This window comes from Lutjanus erythropterus, chromosome 5 (assembly GCF_056507025.1).
Source record: "Lutjanus erythropterus isolate fLutEry1 chromosome 5, fLutEry1.hap2, whole genome shotgun sequence".
In the NCBI taxonomy this organism is placed as follows: Eukaryota; Metazoa; Chordata; class Actinopteri; order Lutjaniformes; family Lutjanidae; genus Lutjanus; species Lutjanus erythropterus.
Window position 1 is genome coordinate 20,023,776 of NC_139321.1, and position 21,323 is coordinate 20,045,098.

Below are 21,323 nucleotides of genomic sequence, written 5' to 3' on the forward strand. Positions count from 1 at the left end.
GACAAAATAATTAAAAAAATGTATGTCATTCACTGTTTCCTCTCCCTAGCTATTATCATAAATATGAAATAAAAAAAATAAATTCAAAAAGCTGAACACAGCAAGATAAGCACTAAACTACTGAGGACACAAAAGAGCTTATTTGGACACATGGCACTCCTGAATCCTCTATTCTCTGCGGTGCATCTGCATCTTTCTTGCCACTCTAAGCTGAAATTAAAACTGTTACGGACTAAACTCCGTAAATAAGTGGATAACTAAGCGCGACAGTCCAATGGGACAAGCAGGCACCACAATCTATGCAACAGCTTCCCAGACAGAATTTCCCTCTGTCTGCGTGCATGTCTTTGTGTTTGTTCCTGTGTGCGTTTGCATATCTTGTGTGCGCACGTGTGTTTTCCAAAGACAGGGACTTAACAAGTGAACAAGCCTGTTCCTCACAGCATTGTGGCATTGAGGCTGAGTCCCCATCCCCACAGGCTGCTAGATTACATGCTGTTTTACAGGAATCCAAGTAATCCCTCAGACTCGTGGCAAATAATGTAGCCCAGTTGCTTGGTGTCCTTCACAGAGCAAGTCCACTCATTGACATTTAGGGTTGTTTGTTACGCCACATAAACAGACCCAAACTGCCTCTCCGAGGGAATTTACTGCCATCTCACAGTTCTTCTGCTGTGTGGAGCTCAAGAAAAAATGTCAAAGCTATTTAAAGCGACACTTTATGTCCCCACTCATTACCACTTATCCACTGATATGAGAGCTGCATAAACTAGTAAAATTACAGATTTGTCGATGCGAATGAACTGGAAACCCTGTAATGCTTGGCAGCGTGGCGTATCGGCACACACTAAGATTTATAACACGGGAAGAATGGAGGAGGTGGTGGCTCGTATTGACATCCTGATTAACACACTATTACAAAGTTTTTAGCCAAGTGTGTGACTTTCCCCTCTTTGATTACCAGAAGCAACAACATTTTCCCTTTGGGAATTGTTTCTATTGCCCTCCGGTCACTGCAGTATCCTATACTCTAATCTTTACTGGGAGACTTTCTGCTAAATGCAAGAGTAATTTATTGCCCTGTCACGATAATTCCCCACTGACTCCGAAGTCTTGGAGAGGAACACCAAACAAGACTGAATAAGCAATAGGGCCGTAAAACTGAGATGCATTGCCTTTGTATTGGCTCCACGGCACGCTGTAAGGATTTTTCATGCCTACCAATCTCTCCGACACTAATTGCTTTGGTATCACATTCTAGGGAGCAGTAAATTTCTCGGAGGTGTATATTTCGCTTTCACTTGTGCGTCGGATCATCAGAGGTAGAGCCCACTTTTATTGAGGCACTAAAGGCCCAGAACACCTTACTCCAGAGAAACTGCTGTAGGGACATCGCTGTATGTCGCATATTACTAAGCAATCTGATGAGAGTCACAGAGCCTAACAGGACCGATAGATTTCTGTTGTGCTCTACAAACTAATGTATCACACTTTGTTTTACAGTACACTATTAAGATGGACCAAGCTGTACTTTTTTTTTTTTTTATCAAATTAGACAAAAACTATAAATAATGTTCTTTATTATACATCAGAACATTACTGTAAACTGAAGTGTGTTGTTTCTCTCTGTTAGACATTCAACAGAACTAGGCATCAGTCTTGGCTACTCAGCCAAATGTATGGAAGGTGTGTCTCAACTAGCAGATATATGATATTTTTTAGTTTACAGTACAGTTCCGTTGTAATATGTCCTTAATTACTCTCTAATAAACTCTAATATGGGGTCTAATAATGTCTCATAAAGAACATATTATTTTTAGTTTTTGTCCATGTGATACAAACTGCAGCTTGTTAAATCTTGTATTACTATTTTGTAATAAACTGCTACCAACAATTGCTGCACTCCTGGAACAATGATGAGGTAAATCATCCTATAGAAAAGATCAGACTGTTTGGGCTTCTGTATCCCATCCCACCTCATCCTGGAGTACATATCACCTGAAGTCTTGTCATTTGCGCTTCACACCTTCTCAAAGATATCACACCGCAATGTGACTAATTGGATCTGAGAAAAGACACTGTGAATTCATGCTACTCAGGTGAAGCAGAGGTTGTGTGATTCGTGCCTGTGTTAGGACTCTGTTTTAAGACTGTATGATGTAAACGTGCTACGTTTTGAGAAACAGACAAAGAGAAGACGTTTATTAATAATAACGCAGAAGAGTTATTTAAAATGTCGTGTTTAAGGTCCTTTCCTCTGTTCCGTCTGCTGTAATCTGCTTCAGCTTCTCACTGTGCCAAAACTGCCCTCCTAGATGAATGGTTGGACGATTCAAGATGTGCTTCCATCAGCCCAGATTAGCCCCTGGCTGCAAAGGTTGTGAGTCAGACATGTTGCTGAGATTCTCAGTCTTATTCCAACTAGTGTCAACTCCATCCCTCTACAAGAGGGAAAGTCGTGCCTGCCTGGGCCAAATGGGAAATGTCTCTTTCAAAATGGATTATAACAGCCATTTGCCCCTGAAGGCTGCTGAGTAGCTCGGGTTGGGTTGAGAATCCAACAAAGCCTCGTGCAGCATGTGCCAAGTCTATATATTCCATGAGATCTTTATGCCTCTGTACTTTGACAGTCGGTGTACTGCCATTCGGCTTTGTGTAGACAGAAATATATACACTGACTGTAATAACTTGATCCCGGCAGTGAGGCTGAGATGATAACTCTGTGCAGAAATAGATTTTCCTCCCTGCACTTTCCCTATCTCACCAAGCCTTGCAACAGACATCCTCCCTCTGAAGCCATTGTTACACTGGACATACCTGCTTAATATTGATAATGATGGAGGAAATGTAGCCGCACACAGAAAGCATGTCTTTTGAAATCGGCTCTGAATGTGGCCAGTGGGCTCTTTATGTTAGACAGTGCAGTGGAAAATTGCCCAGCTATTAACAGAAATGAAATATTGCTTTTCCTCTCAGCTTTTTACCAAAAACCGCACACATTTTAAAGAAGTCTGGTGGAGAAGTCATGTCAGCACAGTGTCTCCCATCACATACTTAACATCTCAGGTGAGATATTGATTCCTGTTTTGAATATTAACTAAGTATGTCAGAGAGGAGTTAAATCTTGTGCAATGTAAATGAAATTTCATCAGTCAAAACGTCTGTTCGTTTAATAAGGAAATTCTGCATAACTCACTTGCAAACACAAATGAGCCACTGAGGAATAATGTGCCAGGGGATGAATATATTTCAAAGTAGAGATTCAATTTTTTATGTTGTTAAGAACAGCATATTAGAATTGTGGACGTGTGTTGAAGAGGTACAGGTACGGTGAATTTTATTGGTGTGATACATTTTAATTCCACACAGAGATTCTCAGACCTCCTTCGTAGGTTAACTGTGATTACAATGCTGAGCTGTGCAATCTAGCGCTGAGGAATTTGGTATAAATTGTGTGTGTGGGTGTGTGTGTGTGTGTGCGCTGCATATGTGTGTTGGGGGTTGGGGGCGTCATGTAAGTGAAAATTGTGCAGATCTTAGCAGAAAGCTCCTCACTGCTTTGCTGATGGCAGATTAACTTGCACCGTGTATGAGAGTGTCATCATTGTTGGATTGTCCATAATTTATTTACATCTGATGTAAGTGTGTAAACAAATTACTCCACGTTATTAAGGCAGTGGGTCCTGGATTTCATGTAGTCAACTGTATGAGATATTTAGATATTTCTAGATCTAAGTCTTTGCAACCTGGGCTTAACACCTTTTCCTTGGCCTGTAGAGGTTTTATTTTAATTTTACTTTTCAATGTAATTATTTATAGCTTATAATCAATCAAAAGAAAGAAACACATCACAAATCAAACAGGTTTATGTGCATATCTTTATTTTTTGTTTTTTTAATTTGTATTAATTTTACCCCAATTAATTGTTTAAGTGTCTCAGAGATCTTGGTCACCGTCGAGGCTCTCTGTGTGAGCGTCTGAACACTGGACAGCGTCTGAGATGAAGATGACGGCAGCTGAACAGGACCTGAGTGCACGCCTGGAGGTGCTGACTGTGAGGTGCCAGGGCCCGCCTCAGAGGGTGGTTGTTCTGTGGGAGATCTGTAAATAAATGATAAAAATAGAACCACTGAAGTGACCTTTTGGGGGGTTTAAATTCTGCATTTTTTTGTCCGTACAGTAAAAGCAAATATTTACATTTTGAGTACAAACTAAGCACTTTAGTAACACTTGGGCATGTTGAAGAAGAGAACATGTATCCAGTAAAATAACCACATGCTTTTAGGGTTTACGTTTTACAGCTTTTAGATAAAATGTACCATCGAATTGTATTAATTCTGAAAAAACAACTTACCTTTAGATTCTCAGATGGCCGAGGAGATAAAAACGCTCTCAGTGCTTCAACGTCTTTAGATTTTCATTTGGGATTCTTGTCTTCTCTCTTAACTTGTCTGTGTGTGATCTCTGTCTTGGCACAGCCCTGCAGTCTCATGTCCTTATTTGTGCATTGATGGGGCGTCTCCTTACGCTAATTAGGAAGAACTTGTACTTGTGAAAACATTCATCATTCAAAGAACACAGATACAAATGATTCTGCCATCTAAGAGCACCTTCATGAATCTGAGTTGGACTTTTCTTACGACTGTTCTTCAGAACAACATTAAGAGAAAACTTATGAAGATATTGGTGAATGAGGCCCACTGGCCGTAGAAATGAATGTCTTCTCTCAAATACTGTAACAGAACTAAATGGCACTGGGTGTGTGGCGCTCAAAGCACCAGAGATAACACACAGACCTTGTTGTGAGCAGTTTCATAAACAAACTTCTTTCTGTCTTCTGTAGAAAGAGTCTCTCTCACACTGAAACAATTATAAAAATTGATGAGAGATGTTATCTTTATTTTTATTCTTTTATTAAAGTTTTATTCAAGTTTCATTCAGCCACATGCGTCAACTTCCATATGTATGCCGTGTTTTCTTGGTTAGCAACTAGTTAGCAATGGCTAGCAAGAAACGCACCATTACCCAGAATACATTATGTATTTCTCTGCGTTTGAACATTGTTGGAAACAATTGGGATAATGTAAGCACTCAAATCAGCAAAATAAATATGTCTAGCCTTTTTAACTTTTTAATGCGCCAATATTACATATTATAGTTTTTTTTCTTAGTCCTTTTTTAAATTGAATTATATTTTATTTTATGGATATATTCGAAACACTTTTGTGCCGCTGGATATGATTTCCCTAATTTTATGTCTATACTATCACATTTTCAGCTTGATCACAGTTGTTCATGTCTCTATGATTCTTTTTCAGTGCAAATGACTGGATGTGAGTGCCTCAGGACGCTGTTGAACTAAGTCATGGCCCCTACTAATAGTACCCATGTAAAATTCATAGAAAGCTGTGTCAGGGGTTATTTTCTTTGAATTAAGTCCATTTGGAAGAAAAAAATGACTGATCCACATTTGAACATAAATGGGGGTATGTGTCCAGCATATATTGCTGCTGTATCTCTTCTGCTGCTCAAAGCTTTCTGCAGAAGCAAAAAGAGGTGCTATTGAAAAACTCTGTCTTGATCTTCAGCCTCCATCTGAGACGGCCTCGCTGCATACAGAATGCTGATCTGGCAAAGTTAAAGAACATTCAGAATCAATTAAGTGCAATCACAAAATCTCCCAACACCCGAGGATGTCACTATGAGATCACAGCAGACATGGTGTATTTTGCAATTTACAGCGTCTTAAGGACGCCTCCGCTGGATGTGTCACGCACAGACCAAGACCCTATAAGCCTGGTGGTGTTATGAAGCATCCAACAAATATCTGAATTACTGCTGTTGACAGGGGGAGAGGCGGTGGTATTTCTTTTCCAAGGCGGTGGAGAGGGAATTGAGATATCATTCAAACTAAAAGTGCGCTGACTCAAGCCTCTGTTAGTGTTTATGTGGGAGAGGTCAGGGTTTTCATTCCATTCAGGTTAACTTCTGTCGTATATTATCTGACAACGACGGGGAGAGGCTATTTGGATGAGAGTCATGAGGACAGAACAAATATACACCATACACAGCAGATATGTAGGGGCATTAGGAGCGAGGGTGGGAAACAGCAAAGTGTTATATCCTACTTACTCCACTGCGTTTGATTTAACAACTCTGTAGATATGTACCAGTCAGTTGGATGAGAAAGGTTAACTAAGTTCAGGGGAAAGCTAAGAGGGAGAATAATTACACCAGCATAGATCACAACTTAAATGAGCCACTGACTTTTTCACCCATCTTCAGTACAGCAGGTTTTTAACAATGTGCTACAATACATAATGTGCTACATTATGTATAAAGACAAAGACCTCTTTCAATAGATCAGTGTTCAGGGGACAGTTCAGATCACTTGATGTAGGGTTTTATAAGGTAATTATTCATAGTCTGTGTAGTATTGTGTGTTTGTCCAGATATATTATTAGAGAGCTAAGCAATGAACTGCTGTGGACAGGGTCAGCAACAGAAGTATTTTAGCCACTTTAAACAGGTCAGCTTAAAAAAAATAATGTCATTTTACATGTATGCTATATTTAGAACAGCTTTTTCTGCTGTTAAACAAGCCAAATATCACTCTCTCTAAATCAACCAAACTCCAAACGCAATCAGTAATTTTTCATAACAGAACATGGGAGCTGCTGGTCTACCGCTTGTTTGTGTTATTGTGTGACTTCAGTTTTACAGTGATAGTGCAGATTCATTGACATCACACGATACCACAAAAAACTAACAGACTGAGGCAGCAGTAGACCAGAAACTCCTTTCCCTTCTTCAAGGTAAAATTACTGATTTTGTCCATAGTTTGGTTGATTTGAGCAATATTTGGCTTATATAATGGCAGTTTCCTGTTGGAAAAGGCTGTGTGACAGCACAGTAAAGCAGTGAAAATACACACTAAAATATACACAATACACTTTTATGGTTGACCTTTTTTAAGAGACCGAAATACTTTTTGTTGCTGACCCTGTCCACAGCAGTTCATCACTTGGCTTCCATGCTGGTAGTCCTCTGCTGGTCCAAACTACAGGAGTTCCAGCCACCATCATGTGTAGCTGATACACTGATTATTGACATAGTATCAAGAGCGAGTAAGTGTCATAACATGATTTACCATATGTAACATACTCATTTCAGTGCAAACCATGATCTTATTCCAAAGTAATTCTGTTGCCTAAACGTAACTTAACTGTGACTGTTTTACAGTGTTACAGTGTTTTTGTTTTTACGATTGACTCTGGATCTGCTCTCCCAAAGTTAATGGGAAGGTCTGGCGGATCACCTGAATGCAAAATTGGACTTTGGTGTACGCACAGCACGTAATTTGAACATTTCAAGTTGTGTTGTTTGTGCACAGATTGAAGAGAATGAGGGGTTGCATTATTCAGAATCACAGAATCATAACCACATATACTACATTGTTTATTCTAAAAAGGTGCACCCAAAAGTTGGGATGAGCTGTTTTCATTGACTTTGTCAGCTCAGTTTGAAAAGAAGCTTAAATATTAATAACAAAAGTGAGAAACCAAATCAACGAAAGAATGGAAGGAAGTGACGGGTTGTTTTCCTTGAAGATATTGTGTGAATGAAACTAATCACTGAGGGGCATGTACCACAAAATGACTGACACATATTTTCCAACTACAGAGGAACGGCTAAAACTTTTGTATTTTTCACAGCCGGCAGATCTCATTTCTACATTCAGCCTGAGGGATTGTGACAAATTATGTGTCAAGGATTTATGATGTGAGACGTAATAGGGCCACCCAGCTGGTGGAGTAAATGAATGTGCATATCTCAGTGACATCCACACATCTGCTTAGCCGCCGATGAACATGCGAGCCATGGTGTGTCATACAGTCACTGGCCTAATTCACTGTGCAACGTTGTACATCTACAGAGGCAGCGCTTGTCCAAACAGTGTTTCAAGCTACTAGTCCTTCACAGTTATCAAGCTGGAATCATGTTTTTTCATGCTAACTATTTTTTTCTATGTTCTTTGGTTTAATGTTTATGTAAAACAGTCGCTGACAGGATGGTTCATTTATTACATGAAAGGAGCAAGTGATGGAACTGTCTTGTCAATATTATTAATCATACACTCCTATTTAGAAAGGAAGATTTATTTTCTGTGCATATTGTTAGCAGTTTGGGTGTGAAAGGGGAACAAATCCATGAAAAAGATTTAAAGTTAGATTCCATCACTGATTATCAAATTCATAAATGGACAGTGGTGGAAAGAGTACTGAAAGGCTGCACTGTTACATTACTGAAATATTACTCAATTACGGGTAACTACTGGTCTTAAATAAATACTCAAAGTACAAAGTAGTCTTGTGAAAAAATACTCAGAGTATTAGCTATGTTTTAATTGTGGATGTGTAATTAATTATCAGTGGGAAGCATTAAATCGAACGGGGTATCTGTTGCTCCAAGTATAAATTAGGGCTGCAAGGATTAGTTGATTTACTGATCAGTTGATCAAAGCAAATTTAGTTGCCATTTTGATAATCAGTTGATTGGTTTGGTCATTTTTTATTCAAAAATATTAGGTGCTTCCATCTTTTTAAATTTAAGGAATATCTGTTTTTCTCTGTCATTTATTACAGTAAATGAAGAGTCATTAGGTTTTGGACTGTTTGTTGGACAAAAGAAGCAATTTGAAGATGTCGCTTTGGGCTCTGAGAAATTGCAATAAACATTTTCCACAATTTTTTTTTGAATTCCTCCTAACTAGCGTTCTGCTCTCTGGTCACGCTCACCTCTTCAAACCTGTACCTGCTGCAGAGATGGGTGTTTTTGTCAGTATGTCATTGGTTTTAAATGGTCAGTTTGTAATATTTTAGCTACTAAAATGTAAATGAAAGGCTTGGATATTAATTCAAATTGTTCTTTTACCTAAGTACATGGTGTAATGCATACTTAAGTGTAAGTAAAATTAAAGACAGTCCTCAAAAACTTACTTAATTTCAGTGATTTGAGTAGTTGTAATAGTTACTTCCACCCCTATGAACGGATATCGCCAAAATCAAGCAGAGCTGAAGCAAGGATTTATTTTATGACCCAACAGAGCAGAACCATTTTAATATTTCAGCATCATTGTCAAAATATGACGGCTGTGCTGTATTTTACATGGCCGGCATGAACTCAAGGTCCCTCTGAGAGCCAGAGAGTTACACATTTTTACTGTAAGGCACATCTTTTATGCATGTACTTTTCACACACAGGGACCCCAAAACATGAACATCTGCCAATTATGCCAACACGGAGAGCGAATCGTCAAAACTGCATCTTAACTCAGAATAATTCATGTTCAGTTGAGGGTACTCGACCGTCCACTGCCCGTGGCATTCATTTCATCCATATTAGCACATTTTGGGCTGTAGACACAGTGTGTGTATTGAGAATGATGGGCTCAATCATGCTGAGCTCTGTACAGTATAAAACAAAGGGACAGCTTCACTTTCATCATTCATTTCATCACCAGGTGCATGGAACAAAAGCCAGGCAGGAATCAGCAAAGCTAGAGGACCAATCACCTTAGAATGTCACAGGCGAGATAAAAGGAGACTTGGTCTTTTCATCCTGCATGTGAGGTGCTTTTAGCTTTCTGCCAGACAGCACACACACACACACACATCTCTCTAACCTGTTTACTTCCTGGAAGAAGATGTAGGATCTCACAGAAGACAGAGGGGGGAAAAAAAAACAACCTGGAAAAGCAGGGGGAGGGATTTATAGCTGGAAAAAAACATCTATGACCCTGAGAGTTTGGCGTCAGGATATGTAAAAAGATTTTGGTAGAAAATAAATTAAATAACCTCTGCCAGCCACTAGCTATGATAGCTTTTGGCTTATAAAGTGGTTGTAGTGCCGGTCTGGATAATTCATGTGATTGCACCGCTTCCTCTTTTTATAGGTCCGGTACGTGTTATGTGATGTAATGGCTCATTCCCGGTATCCACTTTTAACTCTATGGAAGAACGCATTAGTGTAATGTGTAAAAACTGAATACTCTGAGGAATCACCCAAAGTCATGCAGTGCATGTAATCTGGACCACAACACGGACAGCGGAGCAGAAAAAGCCTGGGCTTTTCGGTCCACTGAATAATTAAAACGATGCTTTATTGGTTTATCCTGCCCAACATGCTGTGGACAATGAGAGAGAGCTGTCCCCAGGTGAGCCATGGTGGCAGCTGCAGAGCTTGAGTAAATTGGAAAATGATAGCTGTGCAGATAATTTAATCCTGGCTTAATTAAAGAATCTACATGCAGGATGGCAGTGCAAATATTGAGTGAAGTTATAAAAGCTGCAGATATAGTCTAGTATTTAGTCTCAGAAATGTTGAAGACGGATTTTAAGTCTACTGTTTTGTGCTAAGTAGGGAACATTTGCTGTTTGTTTACTGTAGGTTGTGCTCATCTTCCCTAATCACAACAAAACATTCTTACTTCTTAATCCTGGACTGTTGCCTCAGGCATCAGACTTCCTCAGTTAGATGCAGATTTTATTTAGCAGCGACACTCTCACTATGAAACATCAGGGAAGCATGTGTTCCCAAAATAGCATCCTATAATCTGGCTTCTGCTGAGTGAGAATATGATATGCAAAGTGACTCCTAACAGCACCTAACAGTCATACCTCTCTCTGGCCTCCACCTCTGCAGGTTCCTCTGTGCTGTTCTTCACGTCATCCTGGCAGGTGTTGGCGTCCTCTTTCCTTGTGGCACTGGGCGACGAGCTGCTCTTTGAAGACTCCTCGTTGACCTGGAGACCCTGGATGGTGTTTTGCTGATGGTGCCATGATTGATGACCCGCTCTGACATAGACAGGTGTGGGCCCCGGCGTCGGTGCCAAGATGCTGTGGACGGGACTGTTAGTCTTGCGTAGTCCTCCGATGCCTCTTTCCCGTGAGTGACTCTTCAGCCGGCCCTGGACGGGCGTCACTCTGTGGTCCAGGCCATCCTGCTGGATGTAGCCTCCCACCCCTCCAACGCCGCCGCCTCCACTGCCGGCCGAACCTTGGGATGAATGGCTGAACCAGCGCCAGCGGAGCCTGAGGATCTGCTTCACGTCAAATTCCTTCTTCCCCGACACAGACATCCTCCTCTGGGTTTGGAGACGAAGGCGATGGTACGTTGAGTCCCCAAAAACATGGAGAGCAGAGGAGAGAAGAGCCTTGGTTTCAGTCCTCACTGACTACAATGTGCCTCTTCTCTTCCGTTATTGTTTCACTACTATCATGACCACCCCCTCCTCCTTCTATTACTCCTCCGTTGTTCTTTTAGTGGAGATGGAAAGCAGTCCTCTGCAGCTTTTGTTCCTGTGCCTGAGACAACTACCCTCCCTCCAACTCTCCCTCTCTGTCTTTCTCTCCCTCCTTCCCTCCTGTGCTGCTGCTGCTGCTGCTGCTGTTTCTGTTTGCTGCTGCTGCTGTGCCGCTGGAGCTGAGTTAATGCACATGCATGATCCACACTCCCTCCCCTTCGCCTCCCCTGTTTCGCTTTCTCTCCCTCTGCCTCTCCTGTGCACACACACACACACACACACACTGAGAGATAGACATGTATACACTGGAAATAAAATGAGAAAATCTCCCAAGCCCTGCCCAGTCCCCTCTGCTGCTGTTCTGTGTGTCCCTGTGTGAGTATCTCTGTGAGTATCTCTATGTGTGTGTGTGTGTGTGTGTGTGTGTGTGTGAGAGAGAGAGAGAGAGAGAGAGAGAGAGAGTGAGTGAGTGTGTGTGTGTGTGTGTGTGTGTGTGTGTGTGTGTGTGTGTGTGATAACAGGGCTGCCTAGTCTTGCTGCGAGGGGGAGGTGGGGTATCATGGAGGCAGAGTGATGAGGTCACACCTTAACAAAGTAAATCACTGCTTGCTCAAGGAGGAAAAGGGGAAGACTACTAACTACACTGCATTATCAGCAGGGTTGGGAGGGTTACTTTAAAAATGTATGCTGATACAAAGATTACCTCTTAAAAAATGTAACCAGTAACCCATTTAGACAGTAACCTTATCTTGTGTTACCTTTGGATTACCTTAATACCAAATACAGTAAAATTACTTTGCCTTAAAAGGTTTATGTTAGTTGTAAGGTTTATCAGTTGTTTGTCCAGATATTTCTTCCTTTGTTATACGTGATTACATGTTTAGATTGACAGTGATAATTATGCACATATAAATGTACTTCGTTTAGTAGATGTTCACACTCAAACTTCAAGTGTAAACGCAACACAAACGCAACATCCTGGTGACTGGCATCAGTACCTACAGTCCCAAAATATCTTTCAGTATTAGTAGTGACAGGTTAGCCCACTAAGATTTCTGTACATATTAATATTAGCGATTGGTTTGTGTACCTAATGCTAATGGTTGGTCTGTGTGGCTAACATTAGCGAATGGTCTTACCTGTAAATGTTTCTCTAGGCTAGTTAGGCTAGATGTTGAGTTCTTGGGTGACGACAGCATTTTCAAAGCTGAAGGCAGTTTCTCTTTTCTGATTTAAAGACAAAATAATGTTGAAATTCCTACCCAGTGTAGCATGTTTTTCACTAAAGGCCCTGATAATGAATTGACAGTAAGATTAGCTGGTTTCACTCAGATCAGAGGAGCATTGTGAGACTCGTTAAGTGTTCTTTATTTCAAAAAAATATTTTATAATCCTGCTCATAATCCCTATTTCTACTAACTCTATCTGCAAATCTGATCCTTTATTTCTGTAACTGTAATAGAATACAGTTACCTTTTTGTACCCTAATTACGTTATCCCATTAATTGTGATCTGTTACTCCTCACACCTGACTATCAGGATTATTAGTAGGAGCTTCTAGCTCATTATAATGAACGTGGATACGCATGCATGCTCATTCATAAACAGAAAAACAGGGAAACGTTAATAACTCTCATAAATAATCAATAGACATCTACACACACTATTAAAGGCAAGTTAAATTTATCTCACACTAATACACATCTGTACAGTCTGCTATTCTCACATCAAACAGAATCCCATGGGGAAATGTCTCAGCGTATGAAGCCATGCAGAAAAAATATTCTCCTTCAGTCACTGTCTTGAAAGCCCCCTGCGATTACAAGTGAAAAACTACATACTGATGAACCTTCAAGGTCAGTAAGCTGCCTCTTCCCCATGCAGCCCTGGCTTCAGAAAACACTCTTTTACATTTCAAAAATAGATCCTGCCTCTGCATATGCTTAGTACTGACTGCACCACTGCAGGTAATTGAGATACCACAGCTTAACTTACACGTCAAAGGCAAAGAGACAGTGGTATATCATACAAGGTAATTTTGGGACATTGGATCAATGCTGACAGCATCACCAGCATAAGAAAATATTGTTATGGTGGTGTGCTGCTGTAGAGCACTGATCATCCCTCAGTCAGTGTGCAGAATGATGTAGGCTGTGTGCAGAGTTTGTTGTCACATCCATCTGCTGAAGCCTTAAATTTTAAAACACAAACTTAAATCTCTGTAATGTACACTAGAAGAGTTTGGAAACTTGATGCCACCAGTTCACATACACTGAGAGCACACTGGTACCAATTTACAATAAGAAAAGCCTTATACATGAGCTACTGGTGGTTTATAATTAAGTATTAATTAAGTTGTAAACACTATAAATTGTGAAAAAAAAAAACAATTACAAACAAACGCAGTTTTCATATGTCAATGTGGGCTCTCTATTTGGCAACATTCAGATACTACTTTAGGGCTGCAACTAACTAATTCACAGTCACAGTCAATTATTTTCTCAATTAATTGATTAGTAGTTGTTTGGTCTATAAAATGGTGATTTTTTTTTTTTATCTGTTTCACAAAGCCCAAGATGACGTCCTCAATCATCTTGTTGTGTCCACAACCCAAACATAATCAGTTTACTGTCACAGAGGAGTAAACTATTTTGAAAACTGATCGATCTATCAAAATAGTTGTCAATTAATTTAATAATTGATTAATAATTAAAAATTTATAACTGGCAAAATGTAAAATACATCATTATAATCACTTATGTCATGTCAACACCTGTGATAACAATGAAGAAGACTGCTGAAAATGTGAAGGTAAACAATATTGCCAAAGCCTTAATGTATGAGCCTGGTAATTTGATATGTTACTTTGATATGCCATAACTGATGAGACTGACAGGTATGCTGGCTGATGGAGAAAACAAAGTAAGCTAAGAAAACAATGAGATCTGAGGTTTAACACCACAAATAATTATGGGCTTCAAAACTTAATTAATAATCTAATTACAAATGATCTGTAAATCATTTATATGGGTAGTCTTGTAGAAAGTGGTAACAGTGGACTTTAATCACATCGTGTCAAACACATATGCATATTTGAATATTCATAGATTCAGGATTTCTGAATGACCAGAAATTCACCCCCCAACAGACCGCTCTTTGCCAGCTCACCAGTCCCCATCCAGTGAGCACCAAACTGCAATTCAACGTTGGTGGTTGTTGCTCATTGAAAAATAGTTGATATTTGGTCTGAACGTTTAAGACCTCTCTTGTGAAGCTTCCAGAACATTGTGATGAGGAAATTTCTTTGTGTAAAAAAAAAGAAATTGTGCATCATGCTAATGTGCATGTGCGAGTACACAGGCATGTTGGTCATAGCTTCAACTATTCTAAGGCCACTGGGGTTTGAGACTTGTGTTCAACGTTTTTTTTTTTGTTTTCAATCCAAAGTATTATTCCAATATTGTAGAGGATGAAAAATGTCACAGTTGTAAATCCTGATGAAATATGTGAACGTTCAATGTACGTCTTCAGTTTGGGTCACCAACTCTGAATGTCTTTCCACCAGTGGCCGTCATCGTCTTTTCGATGGAAAAGCGCTCACGGGGCATATCGACAAAAAGCTGAGAACTCCTGCTGTAGGCTATTCTGTCGGCACTGCTGGATATGGGTGTTTCAGGTACTTCATTATGATCCGGTTGTCAACTGTGTATGCCCATGGGGTGGGTGGTAACTGGATTGAGAAATGAATTGTGAACCATGAAAGACTGTGAACCACAACAAGCCTTACCTTACCTGCTTGATACTGCAGAGCATCTGGTCAGGATTTATGGATTTCTACAGTGGAATAATTTGATCAATGTTAATGTTCTGCACTTCAGCCCCCTATTAACACTGCGTTTTCATGCTTTTCATCACCACAAGCTTACACACTGACACCATAGAATTACAGTGAGCTTAACTTGTGTTCCTCTGAAATAGATGAACACTACTCGTTCCTCGTTTCCACATCCATGACAAAAGGTTAGAGGAGAACTCTGCACTCAAACTGCTGCTGGATTTCAGTACTGTACAATCTCTCATCCGCCTCCACCACCTCCCACTGCAGGTTTGGTGAAGTAGAGGCTACCAACTATTGTGTCCACTAGTATCTACCTAGTCTGACTCACCAGATGCACACTGCTGGTATAAGTCATTTCATAGGCCACAGTATCGCTATCTGCGTTTTCAAAGTCCCCAGGAAACAAGAACAAGAGCTGCAACCTACACGCTGAAAATGGCAAAATAGCACCTGGGACACGAATGGTATGAATATAAACAGGCAAACAGCTGTTACCAGTGATGTAGTCATTTTAATGCCAGAATTCGCCTCCCGACATGCAAGTGTTCTACCAAAACAGGGTCCCCCTCGACATTATTTTGCAGCAACACCATCATTACATCCTGGGCTTAGCCCTGGCCAAGATATTTGTGATTGTTTTTAAAAAATGCAAACAAGGCAGGGCTTTTTTCCCCTATAGCAGAATATGTGTATGTGAAGCCAGACCTTTCTCCAGCACTGAGCGCTGTGGAGGGAGGTCTGGCTATGCAAGACTACTATCTACCTAAACTATAATTGCCCATGTTATTTAATGGGGACAGGCATTGATCTGAACTATAAAAGATGTTTAAATATCTTCTGCTCACACACACATCGCCTCCATTATCTGATTATGAATAACATATTTAAAGCCAAGGATGACACTTTTCACAATTGCTCCGTGCCCGATTGATTTGTGAGTGAGTAGTCCCCACTGCTAAAATAAGATGAGCATATTGATTACAAGGGAGACAAGGATTTTCCCACAACTTCTGCAAGATCAAGAGATACGTGTTATAAAATGTTAAGTCGTTGCATTATTCAAAATGAACTGTACGGCAAAAACTAGAGGAGGCTGAAAAACTGCATGAAGTGTGTGGATCATCCTTTGTTTATATCCGAGTGTTTATGCTAATGATACAATAAGAATGGATGAGTTTCGAGCATTTTCACAGTCAAGAAGCAAAACACTGAATTATTAATAAGAGCTCTCTCTACATATAAAAATATTTTATATTGTATTATGTTATTTTGAGCCCCAAAGCGCCAGCGTATAGTAACTGGCCCCGACTGGAGATTCTAATAATTGAAAGGGTTTATACACATTATTTGAGCTTGTGTATCCACCACAGCTCAGGTTCAGCTGCTCTGGGGTTTTTCTTTATATGGAAAGGAAGACTGTACCTTAGACCTTCACCTTTTGACAGTCACTGTTTCACGAGCGGGATAGTGATCATCTTTAATGCCATGACTGAATTAATGATTTCCATTAACTAAAAGCAGCAAGACCCGTGGATGTACAGTATTTATTTGATCACAAGTTTGATTATGTTGCACACATTTTTTTATAGTGGTGCACTAAGTGATGCTATAACCAGCCTCATCAAGTGCCATAATAACATGCAATACATTATGTTTACATGTACATTAAAACGCAGTGTTACTAACCTCAACCTGCTGTTCTACTGCCAGAATAGCACACTCTTTACTACAGGCATAAAAATGAAAGTAACAATTTTATTGAACTGAACTAAATGATGATAAGGAATATTATTGCTCATATTACTGCCCATTTATAACTCTTGGTTTCGTAGTAATCTCTTGGCATAGTCATTAATCACTAAATGTCATTATTACCGCGAGTAGCTTTAGCCGCATGTGTAATCTGATGAAAACAGCATTCATTGAGTTTCATCGCCTCTGTTTTTGTTATTGCACAAAAATTCTCCTCGCGTCTCCCATGTGTGTTTATTTTTGTCCAGGAGACATTGGATATTCTTTACACTTCATATCTTTTTTAATTCAACATGATATGAAAACAGTGTTTTACAAAATTATCTTTAAATAAAGCTGTATATGTGCTGTTTTATACACCAAACACATTCATTATGAAAAATGAAAGGGAGCAAAAACGGTCAATTCCCTAAAATCTATCACACCAGTGGAAAAATGCTCACACTAACCTTTTTTAGCTTTGCCAGTATGTGAAAATGGATTCTAAATGAATGAATTATTATTATTATACAGAATAAATCGGGTATTTTGAGGACACCATCTACAAAGTGTAGGTGTATCATAATAATAACAGCCCGTTAGAGTGAGATATGAGCTAATGTATAGTAACAGGCCATCACACTAGGCAACCTCTTTTATTCTTGCAGAAGTCAAGGACACCATCTGGCTGCACGCTGCATGACACATGAGATGTCAGATGTCAGACTGGTGTGGTAAACCACATTATCATCCAACATCTGCCTCCCCAACGAACATACCTACATGCCTGGACGGCTATTCTTTGAGTGTGAAAGACGGTAGATGCTCTCTGCTTGCACTAGCAATCAAGCATTAAGTTAAATGGCTGAAATGTCTCTTGAAGTATTATAAATAATACATATCAGGAGAAGGGGACTGTGTTATATAGTATGGAAATTAGATCGATGAAAAGCCAAGAACCATGTAAGAAAAACTGAAGAGCTACTGGGTCCATTCATTGCTGGAGTTATCAGTTGTTCAGAACATGATCAGCGACCTGTGATCAGTGTGGAGAGGCATTAAATGCTTGCAGATATTTCACATTGTATTCACTTGGTTATGAGTATTTTGGATAAATGCTGGATACAAGCACTGTCTGAATTATACAATTGCTTTTGGGGGAGCTCTTTTTCTTAGGGGTGGGATGCTATGCACACATAATATACAATAATACACAATATAATTCAGTTCACACATAATATTTAGCCTAAGACAACAAAAAAACAGAACAATGATTCACCTTTGAATTTTTTTTCCTCATCACTCTCTGCAAAGAAATAATAAAATTACCAATGCAAAGTGGAGTGGGGGCTTCTTAGTCAGAGGACATTCACTTGAAAGACAACATAAGGTGCGTAGTGTGTGTTGAGTGCACTCTGATGCTTAGACGGCCACAGCATGAGTAGACAGTATTGTGCTCATTGAACACAAATGATCCAAATTTATTATGGACAAATAAACATCCATGTTGACAAGTGCTTTAGCCTGTTATTTATTTCAGCAACCTGAATCAGTCCTTCCATGAAGTTGCTACTGGAACAATAAACTCGAATTCAACCAATCCCCATGAATTCTGCACAACCTTGCAATTTTGTCAAAACCCCAAACTCTATTGACTTTATCAATGCTCTGTTTACTTTTATATTTTATAATTTCGTGCTTGCCATTTTGACTTGAGTTTGAGCTCCAAAATGATTTTGATTCTTTGTGCAATTCTTCTTTTACAAAAAAAAGCATGTTTTGTTGAAGCTTTTAAAATCCTGAGGTTACTTTGAACCCTCAGAACAGAGTGTGGTTGTATTCTCCCTAGAACAAGTCACCTTTGATTTTTAAGGAATTACATAAAATAACAAAATAAAAAAAAAAACAAAAAAAAAAACAATCTCAACTTTGTTGTTGTGCACTGTTCATTTGCTTCCACAATTTCAGGGCATGAAAAGGCTGAAACAACGCAGCATCCATCACATTTTGTTTTTAGAAAAGCTGTGATGAAATCTGACAATTTAGGCTGCAACAATCCCACCCAAAAAAGCCGGCATAATCTTTAAGGGACTGCTAAATACACAAATAAATATACATTTTTACAGAAAAAAGGTGACAGTAAAAATGAAGATAGTCTTAAGCTCCCCTTACATTTTTCAAAACAGTCTTTCCAGGGAGCTCATGTCTCTTAGGAGAGCCAAGCCCCCCCCCCAGGGAACCCCCTCCACTCCCAGCTGCAACTATAACATCCTGGCAAATAACAGTTAAATGCTTCAAGGAAAGAGGAAGGAAAGGCCCTGTATGTCAGTTTTTATGCTGTGTTCGGCAGTGATGTTTCAAATGTTATTGACCACTGTCCATATTCATGAGACTACCAAGATGATATAGCTCAGCAAATAAAATGCAACGCCAAAGACAACCGCACACACCAGCACGTACTCACATATTCACCAGCACTCACCCAGCACATACACTTATGCACGCAAAGATTGATTTGAAATTTCAGAGCAATATAAAATACTACTTTTAAATGTTTAATTCTTCAGTGTAACACTCCTGACCTGACATGTCCATGACCAGGGTTCAGTAACGAGATGCAGCCTTTCACTCACTCTGGAGGTCAGGGGGGACAAGTTGAAAATTTATGAGAAAATTACGTTTAATGTTCCATTTATGGCTGAACCAGCAGACGAGAGTAGCGTGCCTCCTGAATCAATAACACACGCTGCTTTAGGCACATCTGAATGTAACCAAGGACAAACTGTATCCAGAATGCATAGTAAAGATGACCTGAATACCACTGCTGGATTAATTCAAATCTTTACCTGTCTGCAATACATAAATAATAACTGAATAAATCTCTTTGAAAATATCGTGAAAATACATCACCACAAGCGGTGATCTTTCCTCTTACCTGAGAAATTGATTCTAAGAGTCACTCCTCACCATTCAAACAGTGAAATTTCTAAAATGGACGGCCCATGAAGACGAGCTGCATGCAATCCAACTACTTGCACATCACAATTGTGCAGGACTGTTCCAACTTTTCTTCTCCCGCGTCCCTCTTTCAGGACAAAAACGTTTGCCTCTCCAGAAAGGAAGGTGGCACTTTCCTCTTTCAAAGGAAACTCCTGATAAGTTCCTTCCTCTGCGGTACAACAACAATTGCGTTCAAGCAACCAGGAACAGTGGGATCACATCCTGTGATTGAGGCACAACAGTGCTTTCTCAAAGCTTTGCCCCACAAACCATGTTTCTGGAACACTTATGCTTTTTACTGTGATCAAGATCTCAAAATGCTGCCTGATAAAACAGTTATGACTGAAACAAGCCCATGTCTATGTTAAACAAATACAAATAAGTATTTATAATGTCAAATAAAGCTTAAAAATGATAAACAATCAAATGTTTTGAAATTATTATTATTATTATGCAGCTTTGTATAAATCCATATGTTTGATAAAATATACTGCAGAGTTAATTCATCACAAGAAAGTGTTTTAAAGCCTGATGTCATCATATTTTACAGTTTTAACAGTGGTGTATTATATTTCAACCACTGGGGGGCGCATTAAACATTCTATTAAGAAAAGCCATATAACTAAACTGTATCATTGTCACAGATGTTAGTAAGTACAAGTTTTGTGACAAGGGCCTTAAGGAGTTTTTATTTTGCCAGAATGATCTATTCTATCTCTACAAACACATTTAAGACATGTCTTCTATTGATGTGTGACTTTCTGTTATAAAGACCAGTGTTTTAAATTCACTATCAACAAATTATAAGTGATACATGCATATAAATAGTGGGATGGCATGGCGTGGTTCAAAAAGTGTTTTAACTTCAACAGCAGAGGCCGTGGTAAACATCTAGTCTACAACTAACACTCAGTGTTGGTTTCTGGGACCATGATCTTTTCCTAATTGTATCTTCACCCATGAAAGAAAGTTGATTTAATTCTTCTAAAGATGTTATGTACTTACTAACAGGAGGTCATAGGCACACTGTGGTTCATGATTTATTTTCATGAATAAAAATGTTTCAAAAACATCCCCTCCCTGTGTTGAGTAATGTTTTAATGAGCGACGTGTGCTGTCATGCTGATTTGATCAGGTTCTAAAATGTCTAGTTGACCGATTAAATTGCTTGGTTGGAACTACCTGCTGTATAATTGAGTTTATTTTCATTTTATGCTATTTTATTCTTCTACTTCACTACATGGAAGATGCAAGTATTGTACTTGTAATCCACAATATTTATTAGATAACTTTAGTTCCTCTACTTTGCACTGATAATATGAGAGATAATTGACAAACAAATAATGATACATTTTAGATTAAAATAAAACATTATTGATCCCTGCCCAGCCGATAAAGCAGTTAAAATTAGCCCCATCTGTACCTGTTTCAACATTAAAGAGACCCCTG

At 39.3% G+C, this 21,323-nt stretch overlaps 1 protein-coding gene across 1 annotated transcript in view; it reads right to left on the reverse strand.

The window, feature by feature from the left end:
- Positions 1-20,209, reverse strand: part of klhl4 (kelch-like family member 4) — a 42,665-nt gene extending 22,456 nt beyond the window's left edge. Inside the window, exons 1-2 of the mRNA XM_084719053.1 lie at positions 19,810-20,209; positions 10,680-11,146 (exon numbers count right to left, since the gene is read on the reverse strand). Of these exons, the coding sequence (XP_084575179.1) occupies positions 10,680-11,140 (461 nt within the window). The 5' untranslated portion in view covers positions 11,141-11,146; positions 19,810-20,209. The remainder of the gene's footprint in view (positions 1-10,679; positions 11,147-19,809) is intronic.
- Positions 20,210-21,323: the final 1,114 nt, after the last annotated feature.